The 23,455-nt window shown below is 40.0% G+C and overlaps 1 protein-coding gene across 2 annotated transcripts in view; it reads right to left on the bottom strand.

The window, feature by feature from the left end:
• The window catches only part of LOC126191511 (heterogeneous nuclear ribonucleoprotein L), a 169,290-nt gene that overhangs the window by 37,895 nt on the left and 107,940 nt on the right, over nucleotides 1-23,455 (bottom strand). For both annotated transcript variants that reach the window (XM_049932405.1, XM_049932406.1), the window contains exon 6: nucleotides 23,173-23,236. In XM_049932405.1, coding sequence (XP_049788362.1) covers nucleotides 23,173-23,236 — 64 coding nt within the window. The remainder of the gene's footprint in view (nucleotides 1-23,172; nucleotides 23,237-23,455) is intronic.

Raw genomic sequence — 23,455 nt, 5'->3', positions numbered from 1 at the left:
CTGTGACAGATGCAGGTGCAAGACTACCTAATCAATCCATCCAACCAGCACTTCCTATTCCAGTCCTGTCACAAGTTGGCCACCTGTTTAAGCAGCAATGCCATATACCAGCTCTGCTGCAATCTTTGCATAGCTTTTTATATTGTTATCTACAGGATGAATGTCCACTGCTAAACTGTGGCCAAGAGCAAAGTAGGACTAGCCCGTGGCACAACATGCAGCTAAACATGACACTTTATTTCAATGGCTGCTTCAGCACCTGAGCCATGTGGATCCTCCCCTTTATCAGTAACTTCACTAATGATGATTCACTGATGATTCTTACAAAACATTATCCACTGCTGTAATTATCCTGGCCTCAACCTACAGTACCGTAATACTGTCCCCACCCAACATTTTCCAACCCATTCTTTCCTACAATCTCATCCCATTCTTGCCTCCCACGCAGTCTATTTGCCACCTTCTGCCAACGCACCTGCATATCTTTTTTAACTTATTTCCACTCTTCCCCACCTCCCTGTCCAACTTCCAGACGCTGCACCTGTTCGCATTCTAGTCCCTGCACTCTCCACCAGACCGCATTCGTTTCTCCCCTTCCCTATCCCGTCCACATTGCTGATTGCATCCCATGACAGTTGCATTCTGGCCCGAGATGCTAGAGTTCAGCCAGTGTGTGTGTGTGTGTGTGTGTGTGTGTGTGTGTGTGTGTGTGTGTGTGTGTGTGTGTGTGTCCCTTTTGCTGATTAAGGCTATGGCTGAAAGCTACATGTAAGTGTCTTAACTGAGTCTGTCTGCAACTTAACATGTTTTCTTTACAATAGGTAGCTATCCTATCTTTTCCTAGATTGTTGATATTCTTACCTGGAGTTTCCATTGTCTGATTTTTCTTTACCATATGATAAGAGTGGAAAAAAAATGTACACAATTTTAAAAATGTAATATTGATACTATTTGTTACAATAAATATCCAACAGTCACTTGTGGCTCCTCCAGTCTGGGCAGTGCACATTTGGTTCCACCTCCATATGTACGTCATAAGTTGTGTATTTAAATATCTTAAGTTGTTCTGGTCTCATTTTTAAAGAAACTGATAAATATTTTCATCCATGATATTGAATTCAGATGTCACATTAGGTGGCCAATATTTTTGGAATTAAATTCATTCTGCTTCTCCCCTCCATGTGGCAGTCATTTGTTTTATATCTCCTCAAAACATGGATCCCCTCCCCCACCCCACTGATGATAATCAGGTTGGGAGCAACTGATCTAAATGGAGGTATTAGGTGCAATAACACTATACATGTGGATCTTTGCTATGCCTTATGAAACACTGCTCATGGGCCATTACAGACAACATTGCCAACCAAATTTTCCACAGGGAAATGCAAAGGTTCAAAAAACAAATAGATGAAGTACAATACTGAGCACTCAGTAATACTTTCATATATTTAACTATTGTTGGTTTCCTTTTCTCTCTTTAGTAATTAGATTTGATATGCTATTTACTTTTAGCCAGGCCTACTGTGCATTATGGAACCCAAGAATTAGCAACCAGTATGGGATGCAGTGACAAATTACACTGATTCTCAAAAACTAATGGGACCACATTTAGAAGTCTCTAATGTAGTATCTCTGCATTAGCTAGAATTTTACTGAGGCAAGTGCAAAACTGGTGGGTATTAGAAGTTTTAACTCTGAGTTCATTCAGGAAGTGATGATGGCTTACATTTACTTTATTGTTAGGACACAACTAAGTTTGCTGTTGTACTTTTAATAATACAATAAAAACTTTACTGTCATTAAAATGATGTGCAAAATAATCATGAATTTCCAAAAACATTCCATAAATGCATTTTTATGACATGTTCTTAGGCAACAGGGGAACAGATCATGTAACTGACAGCCTCAAATGTTTAAAAAACCGAAGATATAATGAGCACTACCTTGGGAATCATATTAAATGTGTTTCACTGTTCTGTTTTAATAGGTCAGTGAACTACAGAAAACATCAATCTCACAAATACAAAAATCCAACCATCACAACAAACAGGGTTACAACCAACACCAAGCCAGATGTGATATACAGGAGATGCACAACAACATTAACACCATGCAATACAGTACATTTTTATGCATATTGGCACCCCCTGGGTACATGTAAATACTACTATGTGGCTACAGTGCACAGCTGATGTTCCAAGTCTGAGGTTATCTTTTAGTGTGCAATATGCTTTGTTCTGCAACAGTTAACACAAGTTATCGGTGAAATTGTGATCACTCAGGCTTCAAAAACAGCATTATGCGTGGTGAACAGAAGTATCTGCAGTGAAAACAGCTGAACTGCGTAATGTTCCACAAATGACAGTGTCCATGGTAATGGCAACAAACACCAAAAATTGTAAAACGTCAACAAGAAAGACGAATAGTGGACAAAAGCAGACCATCGAGCAACAACAGTGAGGGGGGGAAAAAAAAAAGCTACCGCATTAAAAGTGACTACAGAACTCGACACACCCTGCAGTAAGACTGTGTCAACAAAAGCAATATGACAAAGCGAGGTGGTGCAGTGTTTAGGACACTGGACTCACAATCAGGAAAGTAGTGGTTTAAACCCATGTCCAGCCATCCTGATTTACGTTCTCCGTGATTTCCCTAAATCATTTTAGGCGAATGTATGGATGGTTCCTTTGAAATGGCATGGCTGTCTTCCTTCCCCAATCCAACGCAACAGATGACCTCGCTGCTTGGTCCCTTTACCCAAATCCCAATTCAACCAACCAAAACCAACCAGTATGGCAGGAGCTTCAGACAGCTAACATTCATCAAGAGCTGAAACTGTGAACCCCTTAGTAAAGTAAGTTGACGTAAGGCTACAAAAGCAATGCCATGACCACTAAAGCTGGATACTTTATGACTGGATGGTTCAATGAATCTTAGTTTGTTTCCTACTAACAGCCCAATTTATATATATTGAGAACCCCAAAACAAGCCCATAGTCCAGCCTGCCTGCTTCCTATACTCAAGCACAGGGGAGGTTCTGTTATGATTTGGGTGGCTGTATCTTAGTATTCAGCTGGTCCTATTGTTACCCCCATGAATGAGTATCCCTACATCCTCTACAATTAAGTGCTCACTGTGACTAGCGTATTTCTGCCAACCACCTTCATATTCCATGATGGTAATGTGCCATAGTAACAGCCAAAAAGTTTAAGGCATGGTTTGTGGAGCATCAGAACATCAAACATCTTTTGTTGCCAGCACAACTGCCAGACCTGAACATCATAGAACTGTTGTGGGGAGCTTTAGAGCATAGAGTTATGAGCAGATTTCCAGTTCCCACATCACTGAAGCAATTGGTTAATGTTTTGGAACAAGAATGGGTGACCATTCTATTGTAAACTGTTCAGAACTAAAGTATTTCATGAAGAACAGCTGCTATTCTCAAAGCCAAGTAGTGTGTGTGTGTGTGTGTGTGTGTGTGTGTGTGTGTGTGTGTGTGTGGTTTTTGGAACCTATGTACCAACTAAAGGCAATCTGTAACAATATTCAATACTTCAGACACATTCCTTTCAGCTCTCTTGATATTAACACTGCAACTATGCTAAATGGCACACTGTATGCTCCTTAATATTCTAAAGAGCAGTAAGGTAGCCCAAAAAGGGCAAACAGTGAATCGATTTGTATGGAAACCAACAATGTATTAAGCATGAACTGGATCTATAATAGTCATGCTCTAGTAGACAGAGGTTCCCACATCGGTAACTGAAAATTTTATGAGTTAAATAGCATTTATGAGGAACAGAATTAAGCTTTCAGAAGTGTGGGTGATTTGAATTTGAACAATGTCACTGGAAACATTTTGATTATGTTCTGTAAATTGATGCTTCATTTTAAAAACTGTATATCAGATCATTATCTCTAACTTAAAACCCTGGTATGCAGAAATAATAAAATGTTTTAACAATTTCAGTGTGTTGTGGCGAGATCTATCACTTCAATACGCGTCTCGGAGTGAAGCCTTAAGAGCCGGAAGCAACAGACAACTCATTTAAAAATTTCAGATGGTTTTTCTTTTTATCCTGAGATTTAGGAGGAGTGGTGGTGAAATCTGAATTAAGTTACACATGAATCCTAGGAATTACTGGAGGATTGCTAGAAGCAACACACACAACATGGAATTATTCTTGTAAGAATAGTTGCAGTTTCCATATTTCATCATTGAATGAATAATCAAGAAGCCTAGTTAATATATAACAATAACTTCAGCCATCAAATTAAATGTAACTTACCAAATTTTGTGAAACTTTCAGGCACCTAAGACGAAAAATAGTATATCTTTTCTGCTCTTTAACAACCATTGTGAGAACCAAAATACTTACCAGTCATGTAATAAAATGTGAATGCAAGCTCTGCCAGAGATGTGTTGGTGAGTTGCATCTGCGAAAGACCAGAAGATGCTCCATTTCAGCTCCTGCACAGACACAAACACCAAAAAAGTCAGTCACAGCAGCATATTTGTTTTGCTGTGTTCCTGACTTCTATTCTAATGAGGGTGTTTGTGTCTAATGTATCACATTCTGTTAAGTGTGCAGCTGTGCCATGTTTATGATCATTCATATTGTTTCTTTTTTGTTCTTGTATACTTTCGGAACATGCAGTATTTTTCAGTGATCTGTTCTATGTTTTTGCCAGAGCTTGTATATTTCATGTGTCTTGATGTAGTAGGCAATAAATTTCTATAGATTTCAATTCCTGTAGCAGAGTTCCTGTGTTCCTGTTGTGCATAAATCATTGCATGTTTCTTTTTTGCATGTTCTATTTTACAATGCTCTTGTGTCTTGATCATGTCTTCTTGTGCATATGTAATGATACATGGCGATTACTGATTGATGAAGGAAGTGTGCAGTGAGGAAATTGTTTCTTAATATCCCCATCTTCTTCAACATGTCAACATATGCTTTTGAGAACAATGGCTGAATTTTTTTTTTTTTTGTAAGTACCTCAAAGACTTTCCAAGTAGTCATTCCATTTGGGTATAATCCAGGCATGATTGCAACAAGTATTTTTACTATGTAACTGTTTTCTGTGAAATGTAGGGAAGTGCTGCATTGCTGTTTAAGTGTCTTAGCACCTTCCATTTACATAAAATCATTTTTGTAGATTTAACAATGTTTTTTTTCTTTTTAACAGAAACTGTGTGATCTTGTCAAACAGCACCTCATAGGCTGTTATAAATAATGCCATGAAGTTCTTTAGTTTAATTACCACTTCTCTACTACCATGTGTATTAATGAATACAGTCAAAATGTATGTTATACAAAATGACTAGACATTTTGTTTCACCTTGTTTAACTTGACAAAGCAGAATTTACAAAAACTCAATGTACACAGCCGAAACTGCCAATTTCATTCCATTGTCCAATAATCTGCATCAACGCTTCATATACCTGATAATTTTTTCAGTTACACTTACGGAACAACAAACAATACTAAAAATGCAGAAAATCCTAATCAGCTGCTATAGAAGGGCACAAAATCTACTGTAAAGCCTTCAGGAAGGGTTAATATTCCACACTACAGATACCACAAAAAATCATTGCATCACAAGCTGACAGCAAAATTATCAATTGCCTTCCCAGTATTTCCACACCCCCCATTAAGATCTTAACATCACAGTATCGAAATGTGAAGTTCTCAATATTACTTTGCTTCAAGATATTACTATTACCAGCACTCATCCAACTGTAATGGGATAAGACACTACATCATCTGAAGACTCTTACAAATGTGTGTAAAACACATTTCAGATTCTTTTGGTGTTATCTTTCTGAGGATACACCAGATTCACAGTAGTATTAGTTCTAGGAAACTACACTGATGGGAAGCAATTCACTTAAAATGGTGAATAGCACGAGCCAAAAATGATATGAAAAATCTGCAGAAGAATCTAGCACTGCCACCACAAATGACAATGTGTGCTATGTTTAGTGACATTTACAGAAACTCACATTAAAGTTAGTTATATTGCTGACAGAACACCTCCCATAGCAGTGTTTATGTTGTGCACTCTTGATAAACTTCCTGTACTGAGGAAACTATGATTAAAAATGATGAAAGTTAGCATCAGCATTTGGCAAGATCTAGCAAGTATTCAAGGTATGAAACTCTCATGACCTTAACACCCATGAAATGGGGACTAACAATGCATGTAACTGGTTGTCATGACCCTTAGTGTACCAGATCTCTCTCTGTAGCTGTCAATGTTGCAATTCAAATTGATGGCACCAGAATACCAGGAAAATGGTGAGTGACGCGCAATTTTGCCGTTTCTACTTCTGAAACTGCACTTTTTATATCCTTCAAAAGACAAAGGCACTCAAATTTTCCAAGGTGGTTTTTTCCCATTGCAATTTTAACAATACATTTCCTCACCACCACCACCACCACCACCACCACCACCACCACCACCACCACCACCACCACCACTTTTCATTGTTACCAATCAATACTGTTAATAATTCCTCACCCAAAAATTCATTAGCTTAAATTTCTGAACTTTCTCCTGTAAGTTTTGAACAAGCATTTTTGCTTCACCATCTGTAGATTACTTTTAACTGCTTATATCAAAGCTGTTCTGACAGCCACTGGTGATTGTTTCTTATGTTTCCCCAATCACTTTTTCTTTAGACCAAATCAACATTGTTTTGTGCAACAGCTTTTAATCACTTTAAAATGCTACATATTTATGAAAATTTTGCTATTTGGAAACAGGTTCAGGCTTTTGAGCAACACTGTTACCTTTAATTCCTAGTGCGAGAAAGTAGTTACAATTCATCATTTCCACTTGAGTCCACTAAGTTTTGCTCAATACCAGCACGAAATTAATTTAGCATTCATTTTAGGTCTGACAATGCTTCCCAAACATTGTCAAATCTCTTTTTTCCAAGCTGCATACACAGCACAGTTTCTATCCACTCTTAAAATAAATGTTTATTCCTCCAATACAATATTTCGATGTTACTGATCCTTCACAGTTGTTGCACATCTTTTACTGCAACTACTAACCATCTCCATTGAATAAACACAGTTCTTTTCGTACTTACCTTCATTATTCAATAGAGGCTTCAACAACTAATATTACTTGGCAGTGATGCTTGAAATCAGATTGTAGTTGGCTCCCACTTACCTATCCTTTGTTGAACAATAGAGTTTACTCCTTGTACTTTATTTACCTTCAATACTGAATGAGTAACATTTAAATGAATTAAGAATTTTAGATTCAGTGCACTAAGTAATATGTACTCCCTCAACCCTTGTATGACCCTATATCCTCCATACTGGTCATGGGTAAGGTATGTGCGACAGACACTTACATTTGAAATGACAGGTTTCATTAGATGGTGTAGTAGATACTGTGCTGAAACTTACAAAATTCTTAGTGCACTGCTCATTATAACACACACAATCTTGTTTCAAGCCTTGAAGGTGTCACCATTTATTTATTCAATCACCACATTAATTGTTCTAAAAGCTCCCCAAATCTTCCTACTTGACAAGTATCTCAAGTATTCTGCCAAGAATTGCATGCTGGGCCTTGCATTTGCACTTCTTTGCACCCACAATTAAACCACACATGTATTACAAATTAATGGATCATTTGGCTGTCTCTTGGTGATTTGTAATGATTGGTTGGCACATAATAAAGCTACAAACCCTTTCATCAGAAGTATCAGTTTCACATAATTTAACAAAATGCCTCACAATCAACCAAGGATTATTGAATTAGGTACCACTCAGCAACACCTATGGGATAACCATTTCAAATGTGTGTACAGAACATAAAACATTGATACAACAGTTAAATGTTGCTACACAAATGGACTAATAAAGGGAAGTGAATAACAAGTATCTAAGACAAACACTGCAAAATTAACTGTAATATCACACAATTTGAAAATTTTGGAGAGATACTTGCATTACATAGGATTTTAGTACTTCAAGCTACAATGTCACAGATTGCTTGTATGATAGAAATTTGCATAAAGTGTGCAGGTAACATGCAATGCTGGTTTCTAGATGGTATGATGAACTTTATCTGAAATTGCTACTTCAATTCTACAATAGTTTGTAATATTTCCTGGCAGTAAGTTTGAATAATTAAGAATTTCTCATAATTTAACTCTTAACAAAACTGAAGCACTTACTTCAACAGTAGTGTGAGAAGCACGACTCTGATATTTGCCTTGTAATACTTAATTTTGGAGAGACATTGGAGAGTGGAACTGCACTTACATTTATTTTCTTATTTACTCACTTCATTTTTAACTTTGGCAAATGTTAGCTTGTAAATTATCTTTATTCTTCTGACCTAAGAAGCCAACATGTTTTGTCAGTTCTACTCTGCCCGTGCAATAGTGCTGATTGATAGTAGATTTGTAATTTACTGCACCCCATTGTGTCCACCATGTGACAGGTGTGTCTTGGAAATCACACAGGATGACCAACAGAAAAGGCAGAATGGATGCAAAAAAGATGCAGCTTTTGCACTGCAACCATGACAAATACCTGCACTTGGTGCCACAGAACCATGAGTGATGGACACTAACGATATGCTACACGTGTGTGGAATGAAAAACAAATTATAAATCATCTGGCTGCCACTGTGGCAAAAATTAAATTCTGTCACTAAAATTAACGTTTTTTAAAAATAATTGGATCGTTTGCACTATACTGCATTACAATGGTTCTCTGCCATAGCTCTAATCTTGCATACCAAGAAGATGAACTTGTTTATATGTATTTGATTCATAAGTGAAAATTAAAGGTAAAAAATTATTTTCTTTTTAAAATGATGGAATAATCTCTTATTAGCCTTTACTTCAACTAAAAAACACCACACATAACATTTTTATAAAATTGATGCATGTTACGTTTTCTACATCACACTTTTACATTGGCCTTTAACAATCTTGCCATTCTAGTGTTAATCTACACGTGACAAAGCGTGCCAACGCTGCACCTTCCAAGCGACCACACACCTCACGTAAGTGTTTTCAACTGCGGTTGGAATTCAGTCAATCGTTTATGGGCATTTCTAGCAGCCACTCTGCTAATACTATGCACGCAAATTTGCACCAATCACATTCTTTTGTGTCGGACGTAATATATTGGTTGATGAAGTTATGAATGGAAGAAAAATAAAGTTTGTGTAAAGACTTAAAGAAACAACTTTTAACTATGTACTCTGGATTGATGCTGGTGATCGTCATAAACTCCAATATGACGTTAACGGCGGCATCTGAAAATTTTTACCGAGCTTTAGGTTTCACAGGGAGTCTAAATACACAAGTGTACAATATATATCACACTATCTTTGACAGTAACGAGAGAGATAGATGATTTGTCTTCATATCAAAATACAACACACACAAACATGGAGTACTGATCAGTAGTACGTGCACAGTTTGAGTGTCTCCGATCGATCTTAAAACGCTAAGTGGGTTTGTTTATAACGAAGCTGCTTCGATAAATGTAATGAGAATCGAAATCTAGCTTAATTTGATTTTGTGCGATTCATAAGGTACCCGAATGCGGAGCGGTGATCTTGCGCAATGAAACAGTTCAAAATGGCCGCCACTAGGGCCCCTTTCCCGCCAGCGTGATTACAGTGCTGTTAAGAAACCACTTCGCTAGACTAGAATATAAAAATCGATGAATACCTCCACATACACTGTAGTCACTAGAGAGAGAGAGAGAGAGAGAGAGAGAGAGAGAGAGAGAGAGAGCAGTTGAGCGGCTGTGGGCATTTTTCTACTGCGAGGTTTAAGTAAGTCGTTTGTTCTTCCAGATGAATTTATAGTAATATTGTAAACAAGGGGAACTAACAACGTTATTTGTTTGGCGTTAAAGTGTTGTTTTTTATGCCCGAAATCACTAACCTCTCCACCATTCTTCTTACTGCTCTTTCCACGAAGTTACAATTTGCCGTAAACAAACAATTCTTTGCAGGAAAGAAGCATTTCAGCTATCCCTCAGGCTGTGCATGAACATTTTCTTCTTCGAAACTAATCTCACTTCAGAACAAACTTATTTTTACTATTTGTTATTGCAAAACACAGGTGGCGAAAACCACGAAGGAAGTACTTTAGCGTGCGCAATGAAATATTCAAAAATGTGATAAGCTATGTGACAATAATTCAGCGCCCAGTAATGCAACGAATAACGGAATGGCCAGGATTCTGCGTCATCAGCGAAGGCCTATTTCCACCGTCGCAGCCTCGTGCTTTGAGTCCTTTCAGCGTGTCTAATTTTGTACCCGCAAGACAGGTCTCACCTTTTCAAGTGAAGCCTGGCTGTCAGCGGTGAACGCTTTGGCACAGAAAATTTCCTACCACATCGCTTATTCATAGCTGTTGTGAGACTACTATACCTCTCAGTATTTCGACATGGTGCATTTACGAATTCTTATACTACAAATAAAATTCCTCTAATTACCATAAAATCTTGCATTTGGCTACCCACAACTCAGTCAGCAAAAACATTTGGCAAAGCGGAGTGATATATGTATACCATAAATAGTTTCGCGACGGATTTGTTGTACGAAATGTGTATCCTAGTGTTGATTCTCTGTAATAACCCAAAGTTTCGAAAATATCCACCATTGTCTTAGTCAGCAAGTCACCAAGCTGTTTTAGTAGTATAGGATGAACAGTTCACACAGATGTAAATGAGATCAGCATGCACAGAAGTCCGGCTGCAATCTGAGATGATACTGACACCTATAATGGTACATCTGCAGGGTCTGTTTCCATCGCAATGTGCAAGGCTACTACAAATGAATCATTCGTCTTTGAATTCCAAAGTATTACCTGTACAAATATGACAGACGCATGAACCGCACCCGCCAGTTGGCGTTACGAGGAAAAAAATCGCCATGTAAAGACAACTGTGCGTCGTTATTGACAACTTCAGCGACACTTGTTTTATTTGTAAACAGCAAAGTACCGGTCGAATGAGAGTAGCACATGGAACTGTGGAGAGGGTGAAGAAAAGTTTCGTGCGCAGATCAAAATAATCAACAGTCTGCATAAGCCATGAACTTTAAATACCGCAGCAAACTTACGTGCAAACTTTTGCGACAGCTATTTTGCTGCCGTCTGCAGCTTGTGCAACAATTAAAACCAGAATGATTATGTCCGGCAACCTTCAATTCTGCATCACAACGCAAGTAGCACTTGGGTGCGAACACTTCGTCTCCAAGCTGATATTCAGTGACTAAGCACCTTCCATTTTCATGGATAGTCAACTGCCACAACGTGAGAATTAAGGCACTGAACATCCTCATGAAATTGCGGCGCACGGATAGTTTCGCAGAAGGTTGAAGTTTTCTGTACAATGCCATACACGAAGCCGCAGGAATAGTTTTTCTCCTATGCGAAGATTGATGGTTACCTCTTACCTTCGTATGTTGCAACTAAGACTGTTTCCACAACTGACTGCCGTTTCCAAAAATTTCGTCTTCCAATGAGACGGGGCACCACATAATTAGATCGTTGATGTTTGTCGCTATCTAAAAGACGAACTTTCGCATCACTAGAATGGACACAGTGAAGAAAATGTGCCTGTTCCCTTGGTCTTCCAAGGTTGCCTGACCTTACGCCTTGTTATTTTCTTTTGGGGGCACATTAAGGAACGTTTTACATATCCCCACTGCCCAAAACAATGGAACAGCTCAGAACGAATCAATGCTGCTGCGATGACCGTTGACAGGATTTTGCTATATGACGAACGAAACGAACTTTACTACCGTTCGAGCGTGTGACCAGAGGCGTCTCAGAACATTTGTAGACTAAAAAACTAACTTGGTGAGTTTACTGTTGTTTTATGCAATCATATTTGAACATGTAATACTTTGGAAAATGTAGAGCTCTGAAAACGGATCATTTACAGTAGCCCTGAGTAAGAAACACGCCTGTCTGAAGACTTACCTGTCGCTTTGCGTTCAAGTGATGGGCATTTTCTCCCTTTCTGATTTAGTTGGCCTGCATAGTATATTATGTCAAGTTACATTTGTTTGTAATGTTCTTAGATATTACACAATAACAGAACGAAGTGAACTTCATTTGTTAAAAAGAAGAAAGTTTAATTTTATGGTTTACTTGCCGTGTTTTACACACACACACACACACACACACACACACACACACACACACACACACATCCTTCATCCTCGAGGATTATTCCACGTTAAATAAACTTCAAATTGACTGATAGTCTATGAAGAGGACACACTATTTGAAACATACGAAATCGGCGGTTGTGTCCAAACCCGACAGTACTTTTCCACATTATATAAGAAAATTCAGGCAGGAACGCAAACGGGCTTTGAGGATCAGTTGAACATAATGGATAGTTTCCACAAAATAATTTATAAAATGAATATTAACAAAATAAAGGTAACAAAGTAGTCTAACGAAATTTGACAATGCAGAGAAAATTACACTACGAAATGTGCTACTAGAAGTAGCTGATGAAGTTGAATATATCTCTGCTTCGGCAGAATATAACTGACAATGGCCGAAGCAGAGAGAACGAAAGACAGACGGCCAATAAGAAAAGCGTTTAAGGAAAGGAGAAATCTGATAACACCAAGCTAATTTAAGTGTTAAGAATTCTTTTTTAAGGTATTTGTCTTATATGTAGCTCTGTACATGAGTGAAACTTGGGCGGTAAACAATTCAGACCAGAAGAAAATAGAAGCTTCTGAAATCTGCAAAAGATCCATGCTCGGATTAGGTGGTTAGACTTTAAAATTAATGAATAGGTATTTAATCAAACTAGGGTTCAATGAAATTTACGGCACAACTTTACTAAAAAGGATTTTCTGATTATACACATTGTGACACCAATAAATTTACTATTATGGAAAGAAGTTTGGGGAGGAGAGGAAGCAGCGGCGAGAGAGACGCCTGACTAGTAAGCATGTTCAAATGGAAGTAGGTCACAGAAGTTAGAGAGATTAAGACACTGGCATAAGGCAAGCTATCTCATATCTACAGCAATACAATCTTGTAACTGGAAGCACGAATATCTACTCAAATGTGCTTTGGCAATGGGAAATTGTATTTGAAGAACGAATTTTTCGAACTCAACCTGTTCACAAGATCTGGCAACCTCTGCCTTCCATCCAGCCTCAAGTGATAACGAAAATCAGTTTTAAAAAATTCCCCGAGTTCTAACACTGGAGTTAGGCATTTTTCAGAGCTACCAGCTTCTGCACTAAAGGGATGTAATCAATTCCCAGAAAAACGTTTGTGAAAGTGCACTGGCATACTTTGGCGCTACGTCGAAAAATAAAAGTTAATTAGGACCTAAAAGAGTCAAGTGGATGATTTCACACTATCCTCTGTTTTTCCCATGAAAGGAAAATGGCAATGAAATGCTCACTAATTTCGTCATTTTTTGACATTCAAAGGCACCTTGTCTTAAGGAAACCGAACGATTGAGCATAAAACTGCACCAGCTGTTAGCCGTCAGCTAGTATAGCAGATTCTGAAATTAGTTCGTTCGGCAATGAATAGAAGCCCCAGCAGAGAGAGAGAGAGAGAGAGAGAGAGAGAGAGAGAGAGAGAGAGAGAGAGAGAAACTACCCTTCACGTGCATTTCGATACGTACTACCTAAAATAACCATAATCTTAGCTCATATTTCTGACCACGTCTCAGCGTTGATTATTAGTAGTGCAAAGTCTCCAGTGCAGGCCTAACGATTATTTTCTCTTTTCTAAAATACTTTTAAGTATTCCAAGGGCCAACAAGGGCAAATCGTGATACTTAGTATGTACTTGCAAACAAACTAATGAGCCAAAACATTATAGCAATTGCCCATCGCAGAATTTAATGCCGCATGGTGGCGTTGCAGGCACTTTATGCGGCAATGAAATTATATAAGCACAGCACAGAAGAACTTAACAATTCTAGTAACGACACGGGCGGGAAATTGACGACACTGGTTGAAGGACGACGAAACCATGAATAGGCGGAAAGATTGATTGTTTTAGGGCGCAAAAAGAACTTCAGTCATACGCGCCCATGTAAAGACCGTAGAACACTAAGATAAAAAGGGTAGTTAAAATGACTACACATTAAGCCCACTCGACGAAAGCAAAGGCAACTAAAACAGAGACTTCGAGAAAGGTCCATAAAATACGCCAGAGAGAAACGAAGGTCCTGAAGTAAAGATTAAATGTCCTTCGCCGTATTGCTACGACGGATAAAAAGAAAAACGCGGTCGACAGTCCGCGCGTCTTTCGCTAAAACGACCGATAACTCACGCGGCATACATAAATAATGTACGTGGTTAAAGAAAGGACATTCCGTCAGGAAATTGCGAACCGTCAGAGGTTGAGGACAATGAGCACAAGAAATGGTGATGGCTAAAAAGACCGTGTCGAATACTCAACCTAGTTAAAATGGTGATTTCGAGGCGAGAGGGTCGAGAGGAGGTCGTCCAAGCCCCTGGAAGAGGATTAATTCCCCGAAGCTTGGCCCATGAAGGAAGGGCCAGTGGAAGTGACACCACCTGCTAATAGACGGCAACACAGAGATCGTCGGAGTGAGTGGAAGAACTAGCGGGCTGAGGGTACGAGGACTGCAGCCTTGGCAGCAGCGTCAGCGGCTTAGTTTCCCGTCGACAAACTTTACTAGGAACCCACCAACATCACAGATGTTCCACCAAGAGTGAGCCAGTGACAGCTTTCCTGGACCCTTTGCACTACGGGGCGGACAGTGTACAGCATACTGAGGCTCTGAACGGCATGGAATGTCAGAGCAGACAACGCAATTGGAAAGACTGCGACGTTGGATGTACTGCGAGCGCTGATCAGGGTGAAGAGTTCTGCCTTAAATACTCAGCAGTGTTCCGGAAATAGATACCGAAAACAGTCGTTACCAATGACTACGGTCAGTCCGATAGCCATACCTGTACACAAAGTTACCGTTGCGAAGTTTCATGTGAAGGTCGTGAAACTTACGGCGATAGAGCGAGGATGGAGCGAACGAAGGCCAAGGTGAACATGGGCCGCCGCACGAAGCCAAGGCGGTCAAAGGTTTAAACCCATCGGGAAAATGGCAGGAAGCGTGAAATTAAACTGCCGGAGCAATAGCCGAAAGCGAACTCCAGGAGGTAACAGAAGAGGAACGCGCCCCATATTGGCAATCAAAGGAGTCATCAAAGAAGCATAGGATGCGTGATCAGGGATGGTAGACACACGGCAAGCGTATCTGCCGAGGAGAAAGTCACGGTGGTTATGACAGTGTTTGTTCGGCGGCTTCGGCATACAGACGCTCAACCGGGCTAGTGTAAAAGGCGCTAGTGGCCAAACGGATGCCACGATGGTGGATAGTACTGAGACCGCGTAAGAGGGACGGACGTGCAGATGCGTAAACTGAACACCCATAATCTAGTTTCGAACGGACAATGGACCGGTACAAATGGAAGCAGGTGGTCCGATCCGCTCCCCAGGAAGTAACGCTGAGGACACGTAGTACAAGGATATTGTGGAACCGCCTACTGCGGGCGGCCAGGTAAGACATTTGGGAGGGCCAAGTTAGTTTCCTATCGAGCTTGAGCCCCAGGAATTTCAACGAACAGATGAGCAACAGGCGCGAGATGTAAAGACGGTGGAAGAAACCAAGCCGCTAGAAATTCATACGAATGGTTGTCAATGGAAAAGCGAAAACGATTGTCGAGGCTCCACGAGTAAAGACGAATGAGACATCGCTGAGGACGCCGCACAAGGAGACAAGTCTGTGGAACATGCAATAGATCGAAAAATCAACGAAAAGGGATCTGGATATGTCCGGCGGAAGACAGGCCATTATAGGGTTAATTGCGAAAGCAAAGAGGACACGCTCGGTACGGTATCAGAAGAAACACCATTTTCACGGATAAACGTGTCCGACAAGGAAGAACCCAAGACGTATCATGGAAAATTCCGTCTTTTAAAAAATCCTGAAGCAAAAGCAAACGGGACACGCTGCCACGGAAGCTCCACGTGTAGATAGTACGGAGGATACCAGTCCTCCAGGAAGTGTCGTGGGCTTTCTCCAATTCGAACACGGCCACAGCCTGATATTTCTGCAGAAAACCATTCATGACATAGGTTCACGAAGTGACGAGATGGTCAACCGCAGAACGGCGCGCTCGATATTCACACTGTGCAATGGTTAATATATGCCCATACGTTCCACCACCTTGCAAACACAGCTGGTGAGAAATGGGGTGATAACTAGAGGAAAGGTGTTTGTCCTTACCAGTCTTTGGTATGGGTACGACCGTCTGGGGAACGTGCCCTCTGACCACATGCGATTGTATGTATGAAGGAGAAAGTGTTTGCCCGCAAGAGAAAGAAGCTGCAACATCTGAATGTGAACATCGTCCGGCCTGGGGCAGTGGATGGGGATGAAGTGAGAGTATGATCTAGCTCATAGTGAAGGCGGCGTTGTAGCACTCACGCTTCTCAGAAGAGAAGGATATCGCCCGAGCTTCCTCCAGTCAATTACGCCTGCACTGTGCACAGGATCATCGCGATCGGACTATTGGTCAATTGAACCGTGTCACCTGGTTGGATAATCAAGTCTGCCACACCAGGTCGATTATCGTGCCGGGATAAGCCGTTGCCAGTGAGAACTACTGCTCGAAATATGGGCCGCAACAGCTTTGAATTGCTTTAACTTTGAGGGCCACCACTATAACTTCATGCCTGATCGTCTTCGCTAACAGAGAAGCCATCTTCCAGTAGGGTAACTGTCCGCGTCCCAAAGTCACCTTCGTGCTACAATGGTTTGAAGAGCTAACTCGCGTCGCCTCACACGAACCCGATGGAACACATCTGGGATGCTATCCACAAACCAACGGTTCGTAGTTTACAGGAATTACGTGAACTGTGCGTGGACATCTCGTGCCACACACCTCCGGAAACCTATCAACGGATTACCGAATCCATGCCACGCATAATCGCTGCTGTTTTGCGGTCCAAAAGCGGGCCAACACACTACTAAGTAGGTTGCCATGTTTTGGTTTACCAGGACGTTACAGAGCCAGCTTTTGCAAATTTCGGACATAACTAAGTCTACTGAGAACAGATGTTCAGTAGCAATTTCTTCAATCATTGTATTATCTTAGCTCAGTCTTTTTACTCAGCAGTTTCTTGCAAACTGCTTTTAAAATAATCAAACCACCAGCCGTCATCAGATACTGGGAGTAGCACATACTTTCCCAATGAATAAATAGAAAACATACCTGGCTGATAGTCAATCCAGAGCCATTGAAAAATGGCTTTACTACGTACTTTACATGGCAGCACAGGAAACCCTCAAATTTTAAAAACGTTTTTATGTTACATTCTGTCGATTATCGTTGTAATTTAGAATTTATTACGAACTTGATAAATCTGCTTTGCAAAAAAATAAATTACCTCTACAGCTCTCCCCATTTATGTAGTTCATCACTTTGATTTCCTTCCACCGTCTGGATTCAGTGTCGCCCACAACAGAAACTACGGAAGATGCTTACGGGCTCGCTAGCCGTTGTGTGGAGAAGAAACGTACGATTTCTAAAGTAACCGAGAAGTCATTAGGTGACAAATAGCTATCTGAACATATTTCTTGATCCTTCACGGCAACAATACCTGTGGTTACCTCAATGACTTCAATAGGAAAGATTTTAAAACTGATTATTTCAACGATACTACTACTACTACATCATTTCAACCGCTATTGTTACAAAATCAACAGCGTTAAACTGACCCTTCACGCGGTGGCTGTCGGGTACGATCAGAGCGTGCCTTGTCCTCACATTAGGGCTGCCTAGAGAAAATGGGCGAATTGTTGGCACCATTACCTATGTTTTGCGCTTACACAATGACAGATGTGACGCCCGCGGAAATACTGACAGCGCTCGGAGAATTCCAAAAACATGTGCCGATTTTCTCCGCAACCAGAAGCACCACTAAAATGGGGCCAACATATCGTGGTCAAATTGCAGGGGAGGTATGCCGGCTCTATTCACTACAGATTGGATGCAGCAAGCTGCTCAGTGCATCCACATAATTCTCCGATGTGAAAAGAACTGTACATTTCCTACAAGCTTCAGGTGAAATAGCCTTCAAGTCCGCTTAGGGCATCATCAGTGATTATTATTTGGTGTACTTTTGTGAAACCATTTACAGAATTCAAAAACCCAAATAAATGAGATCACAATTTGAACTATGATTTTTTTTTATCACGTCTCTGATTATGCATTTCACGCGCTTCAGTACCTAGAATAGCGAATCTAACTTGTTTCTACATAGAGATGGAGAGAACAATTTACGTAGTATGATATAAGTTTCACAATCTGATATTGCTTTGGATTGGCACTATTCCTACTAGGATACCGTCAAATAGACAATTTTATTTCATTTGCGACTGCTTCCTGTTACCTCCACATTTGAATACCAATTTGTATGGTGAAAGTTACTGTGGTTGTCCGGGTTGTAATAAAACTGTGTGCGTATCGAAAAATGACGCCCTGATGTAACATCAAAATGAGAAAAAATCTCTGCGAAGAAACAAACCCCAAAATCTCAACAGAAAAAATACGGTATAGCTCACAACTGCGAGTTTATCAAGAGTAACGGCGAACCATGCCTGCGTTTCCCCCCACAATAAAAATTTGTATTATTCCATATAAATTTTGACTACAAAACTAGGGATTTTTATTTTTAAGCTCGATACTCTTAAGATAGACAAACAAATATTCAAGAAACAGCTTTAAACGATGACGACTCTTTGAATATACAACAACCCTCTTTGTACCGCTCCGTGGGGATCGTGAGTGCAAGATTAATTACAGCTCACGGAGGCATTTAAACACTAATTCTACCAGAGTTTCTTGCGTGAATGAAATGGGAAAGACCCTAGTAACTGGTATAGTGGGACGTAGCCCCTAACATGTACGTGGCAGTGGCCCTTACAACATAGGTGTACTCTGGTGCACACATTACCTATTCAACGAACTGGTTAATTATAGTCTGATCAAAATTACTTTATAGTCTGCACGTCACGAGTTGGATCTGGGTACCTCCAATCAGAGCGCTCGACATCGCGCCCAATCAATAACTCGTCGGTTCACTTCCAATTCCTTGTCCTAACAAACTACTCAGACGCAAAAGACGAAATTAGGTGTCACAGAGTTATAATAACCAAACAGATCGGCTTACATTACGTAAGTAATGAACGACATAGTGCGAAACAAAAAATCCATCGTTGCATTAAACTGAGTAGAGGATGGGAGGTTGGCCTTCGTCAAATGCAGCAATTTTTTTTATACCTAAATGTAATCAAGATTCTATTATTCTTATCCAATTAATTGGTTTTAATATATTTTTGTATTTCTAATACTTTGCCACATTTTCATCATCGTATTGACTTTGTATTGCTCTTTTTTCATATTGTTCTTTTCCGTTTCGGACTACCTGTGTCGCCTGTAATCTGCAACCAAGTGCCAACCACGATTGCTCATAGATTTGTAACGCAGAATCTTATGTAGACAGTGTTAGAACAGTTTCAGGTAATCAGCGATAGTGAAAAATAACTGTTCGCTTTTAGCGCTGAAACTAATTTTTCTGTGTTGAGTTTGCTCGTACAGGTTAGCTTTAATCGCCGTGAAGGGCGCAATATTTTAGCTCTGCCCCAGATTGTTGACAGTTTTCTCGGATACATTTCACACTACTAGATTGTGGTTAGGTTATGACACGAGCTAAAATTCAGGGCTCTAAAATGCGTCGAATGCCGCAGTTCAGCTACCGACAGAGCACCTTGCGTTCCCATCATACATTACGGTGGCCGCTTCCAACACTGCTCCGCGTTACAAATCACAACAAGAAACAGCACATGTTAAGTGACTCGCCATATTTGTCGCCTATAACCGAGCGGCAGTCGATGTGGCAGCAATTTAGCGGCAAGTGACATTCGTGATCTGTCAAGTATCTTTGATGGGACTACAATTTTATCAACCTAGAATTTGGTTTTACATATACACTTACTATTTTCATTGTCACTATTTGGTGATTAACATGTCTAATATTTTTCTAGATAATTACAGATATTGCACACAAATATTTCGAAAGTATGTCATGTTTAACGCGGTTGGAAACTTAGTACACTTAACGACACTACGTAATTCATACTTCTGTCGAGTAGAGAGAACACCGCTACTTTTATGGCAAGGCTTACCACATATTCATATTCTACTTTTGCTTGGCTTATTCTTACTATGTTACACAGTTGCTATCGTTTTATTCGTTACCACCACATTTTTGTTAATCAGAACTCAATTTCACGTTGTTCAGCAGCAAAATGTAGTGGTTCTTTTGCTAAAATCTATTTAGTCAACCGAAAAGCAATAGCAATGTAATTCGAGAAACTTGATAAAAATTTAAACAGCTCTGATTAGGCTGTACACACTTTTACGTCCCGGTCACTCTTTTTCCAAATAAGTTACCCACATGGCCGTAGTAATCTGTTATCGGCCTTTCCAGCCTCAGTTCTCTTGAGTTTTCTTGTGCTGTTGGGTCACCCAAGGTTCCGCTGCTCTCGTTGCCGTTCCACTTATTCCGACACAAGGAAGAATGATTTATGTATTCTGAATAGTAAATCTTTTCATATAATGACCTGTTCATTTATAAAATTTAATTACAGGCGGGCAGAGCAAAATCAATATTTCTATTGCCCGTAATATTAAAATCCAGTCCAGCCTTTGGCCAGAACTACTGCCTGTGGGGGTGCGACTCGTACGCTGGGGCCAGCAGCTACCCCCCACTGGCGGGCCAGGAGGATCGATGCAGCACGTGGCCGGGGGCTTGCCACTTGGCAGGGGTCAACTCCAAACACTGCTCTCATTATCTCGTGCTTGTGCTTGCTCAGAGGAGTAGCAAGTTTATGGAAAACTTGTCAGAAAGGAAACATTTACTCCTATACTTGCACCAATCAAGAAACAATTACCAGTACCAGTTACGACTTTTCTCGGCTGATTCATCATAACTTACTGCTTGACAATAGCAACTGTGCAAAGGTTTAGCTGCAACTGCCTAGAACTCTGTATTGCACAGCAATACTGATTCCGCAGACTTTAGGCAGCCAACAAAGTAGTGAAAATAACGGTCTTGCATATATTACCAGTACAACGAGAAAAATCGGATAACCAAGTTGGAAGAATTAAAGAAAGTCTATGTAGCAGAAGAATCCAAAAGGCATTATGGTAGTTTAGAAACTAAATTATTTTTTGTGATTCTAAATTGCATTCTTGTCCGTCATTTACATTATTCCTGGGAAACTATGCAAAATGGGATTAACCAGCCACTGTTGAAGGTTTGCTGCTTTTTACTTGATAGCTGATATTACTAGCCCTAAGAGCAAGCGTACGCATGCAATAAAACTCAGGAATCAAATGCAAACTAATTGCAACTTTGAAAGACACTGAAAAATCTACTGAAATTGCACGCTTTAGTAAGATTAAAGATTTACTTTAAAGAGACAATGATGTCCAGTGAAATCCATTTTTTAACAGTAAGATACAGCTTTAAGGCAAAATTATTTCATTTAAAAACAAATACTAGCTGTGGACAAAGAAAGACGTTTTAAAATTAGTAACTGTGAACCGTTGTATCTATAGCGTCATAAAATTTTAACATCATGTCATTTTATAGAAGTAATACTAACCTAGCCGTCTAAATAATGATTTAATAGCTGGGCACTACAACAATTTATCTAGTCAGCACCAACCTCCTAAATCATAAAACTGTGGTATTACTGATGTCCTTATCGCCGATCTATAAAATGAAACAGTCGTGTGTCCGAACTATTAAGTGTTCCAGTATATGATTTGTCTGTAAGCGGCGAGGGATTAGAATGCATCATATGGTACTTACCCCTAAATGTTAGTTCCAGAAAAAGAAATCAAACCTACCACAAATCTGATGGGGAATAGATCCCTCACTGTACACGAAACTAAGGACTTACTACCGTGGCGACCGCGCCTACTCCATCATCGACTTCATCCCAATCAGCAACATATGCAGTGCTTCACCACAAATTAAAGTGGCAGAATACAAGCTCCAGACGATCAAGCGTTTAGATAATATATTTTGGCACAAGTCGGAAGAGACATGAGCCGTTGACGTAAGCGAAGTTTCCAGGCAACGGCTGGCGCAGTGAACCTAGTACAGAACGGTAAACGAGTGTCTTGGGGTCGAGTCCCTACGAGGAAACTTATTTTTATTTTCAATTCTCCGTTACTTACACTGAAGATAAGCCTAAATAGTATTAAATGTGTTTTATTCATTCATATCTTCATAAAACGCATGAAAAGGCAAAGGGAAATTTGGGATGACAGTTTCCAAAATGGGTTGTACTTGCAGCGTCCACGAGGTGTCTGCAAGTAACGTTCCAAGAAGGGGTTGTAGTTAAAGTGCACAGAACTCCCGTTCGTTTGATTCTGACCTTCGACCTCCCCTGTCAGCTGCACGCGTAAAATAAGTTTCCCCGTTTTCACGACGAAAATCATCCCAGCACGTGTAAATAAACAGTAAAAATAAGAGAATCTGATTTTGTATACGAAGTTCACTTATGCGCCTTACAGTCCCTTCCTAGCAATTTGCAATCCCAAATTTTCCTTTTCATGCATTTTATGAAAATAATATGCCCAGTATTACCTGCAGTATAAGTAACACAACAACAGAAATAAAGTCTCCACAGAGGGTCTGGATTCCAGGGTCCTCTGATCACTGTTCTGTATTATTTCCGCCGATTCGACCGCTGCCTGAAAAGTACGCTAATATGAAACTATCATGTCTCGCCCGCCCCGCGTCTGACGGGCTATATTGTCTGAAACGCTTTCTTTCTGGCCACGCCCTGCATATGCCATTAACCTGTCTGTACTAAATCCGTGATGAGTAGGTTCAGTCTCCTTCCAAGTGCCAAATTAAATGGGAACAGAACATCAATAGCTGGATGTAATTTACTCATTTTTGCAGGGAGACAACTTTTAAAACAATTTCGTTAATGGTCTTAAGCTCAACATTTACTCAATCTCAATGTTTGACCACACTGTAAGTACGTTAACTGCTGACTTACCAACATTTGGATTGGTGTAATCCCAGCTTTCTGCATCATTCTTGTAAACATTCAGTTTAGTTGGCTGTAACAGAACAACCATGTGAACATTTAACAACTATCAAAGAGTTAGTATACTGACAATGCAGATGTTTATATTTATGCAGATTTGCTCTGTGTGTTTGGAGTAATGTTCTCTATTGTCTTTTTCTAAAATTATTTTCGTTCCTGAGTAATGCGAAGAAGGACAATAATACAACAACACTTTTACTCAATAGAAATTTGTCTTACCGCCATTGCCGAT

Source organism: Schistocerca cancellata, chromosome 6 (assembly GCF_023864275.1).
Source record: "Schistocerca cancellata isolate TAMUIC-IGC-003103 chromosome 6, iqSchCanc2.1, whole genome shotgun sequence".
Classification (NCBI taxonomy): Eukaryota; Metazoa; Arthropoda; class Insecta; order Orthoptera; family Acrididae; genus Schistocerca; species Schistocerca cancellata.
The sequence above is the reverse complement of the archived record's forward strand: the minus strand, read 5'-3'. Positions and strand labels throughout refer to the sequence as shown.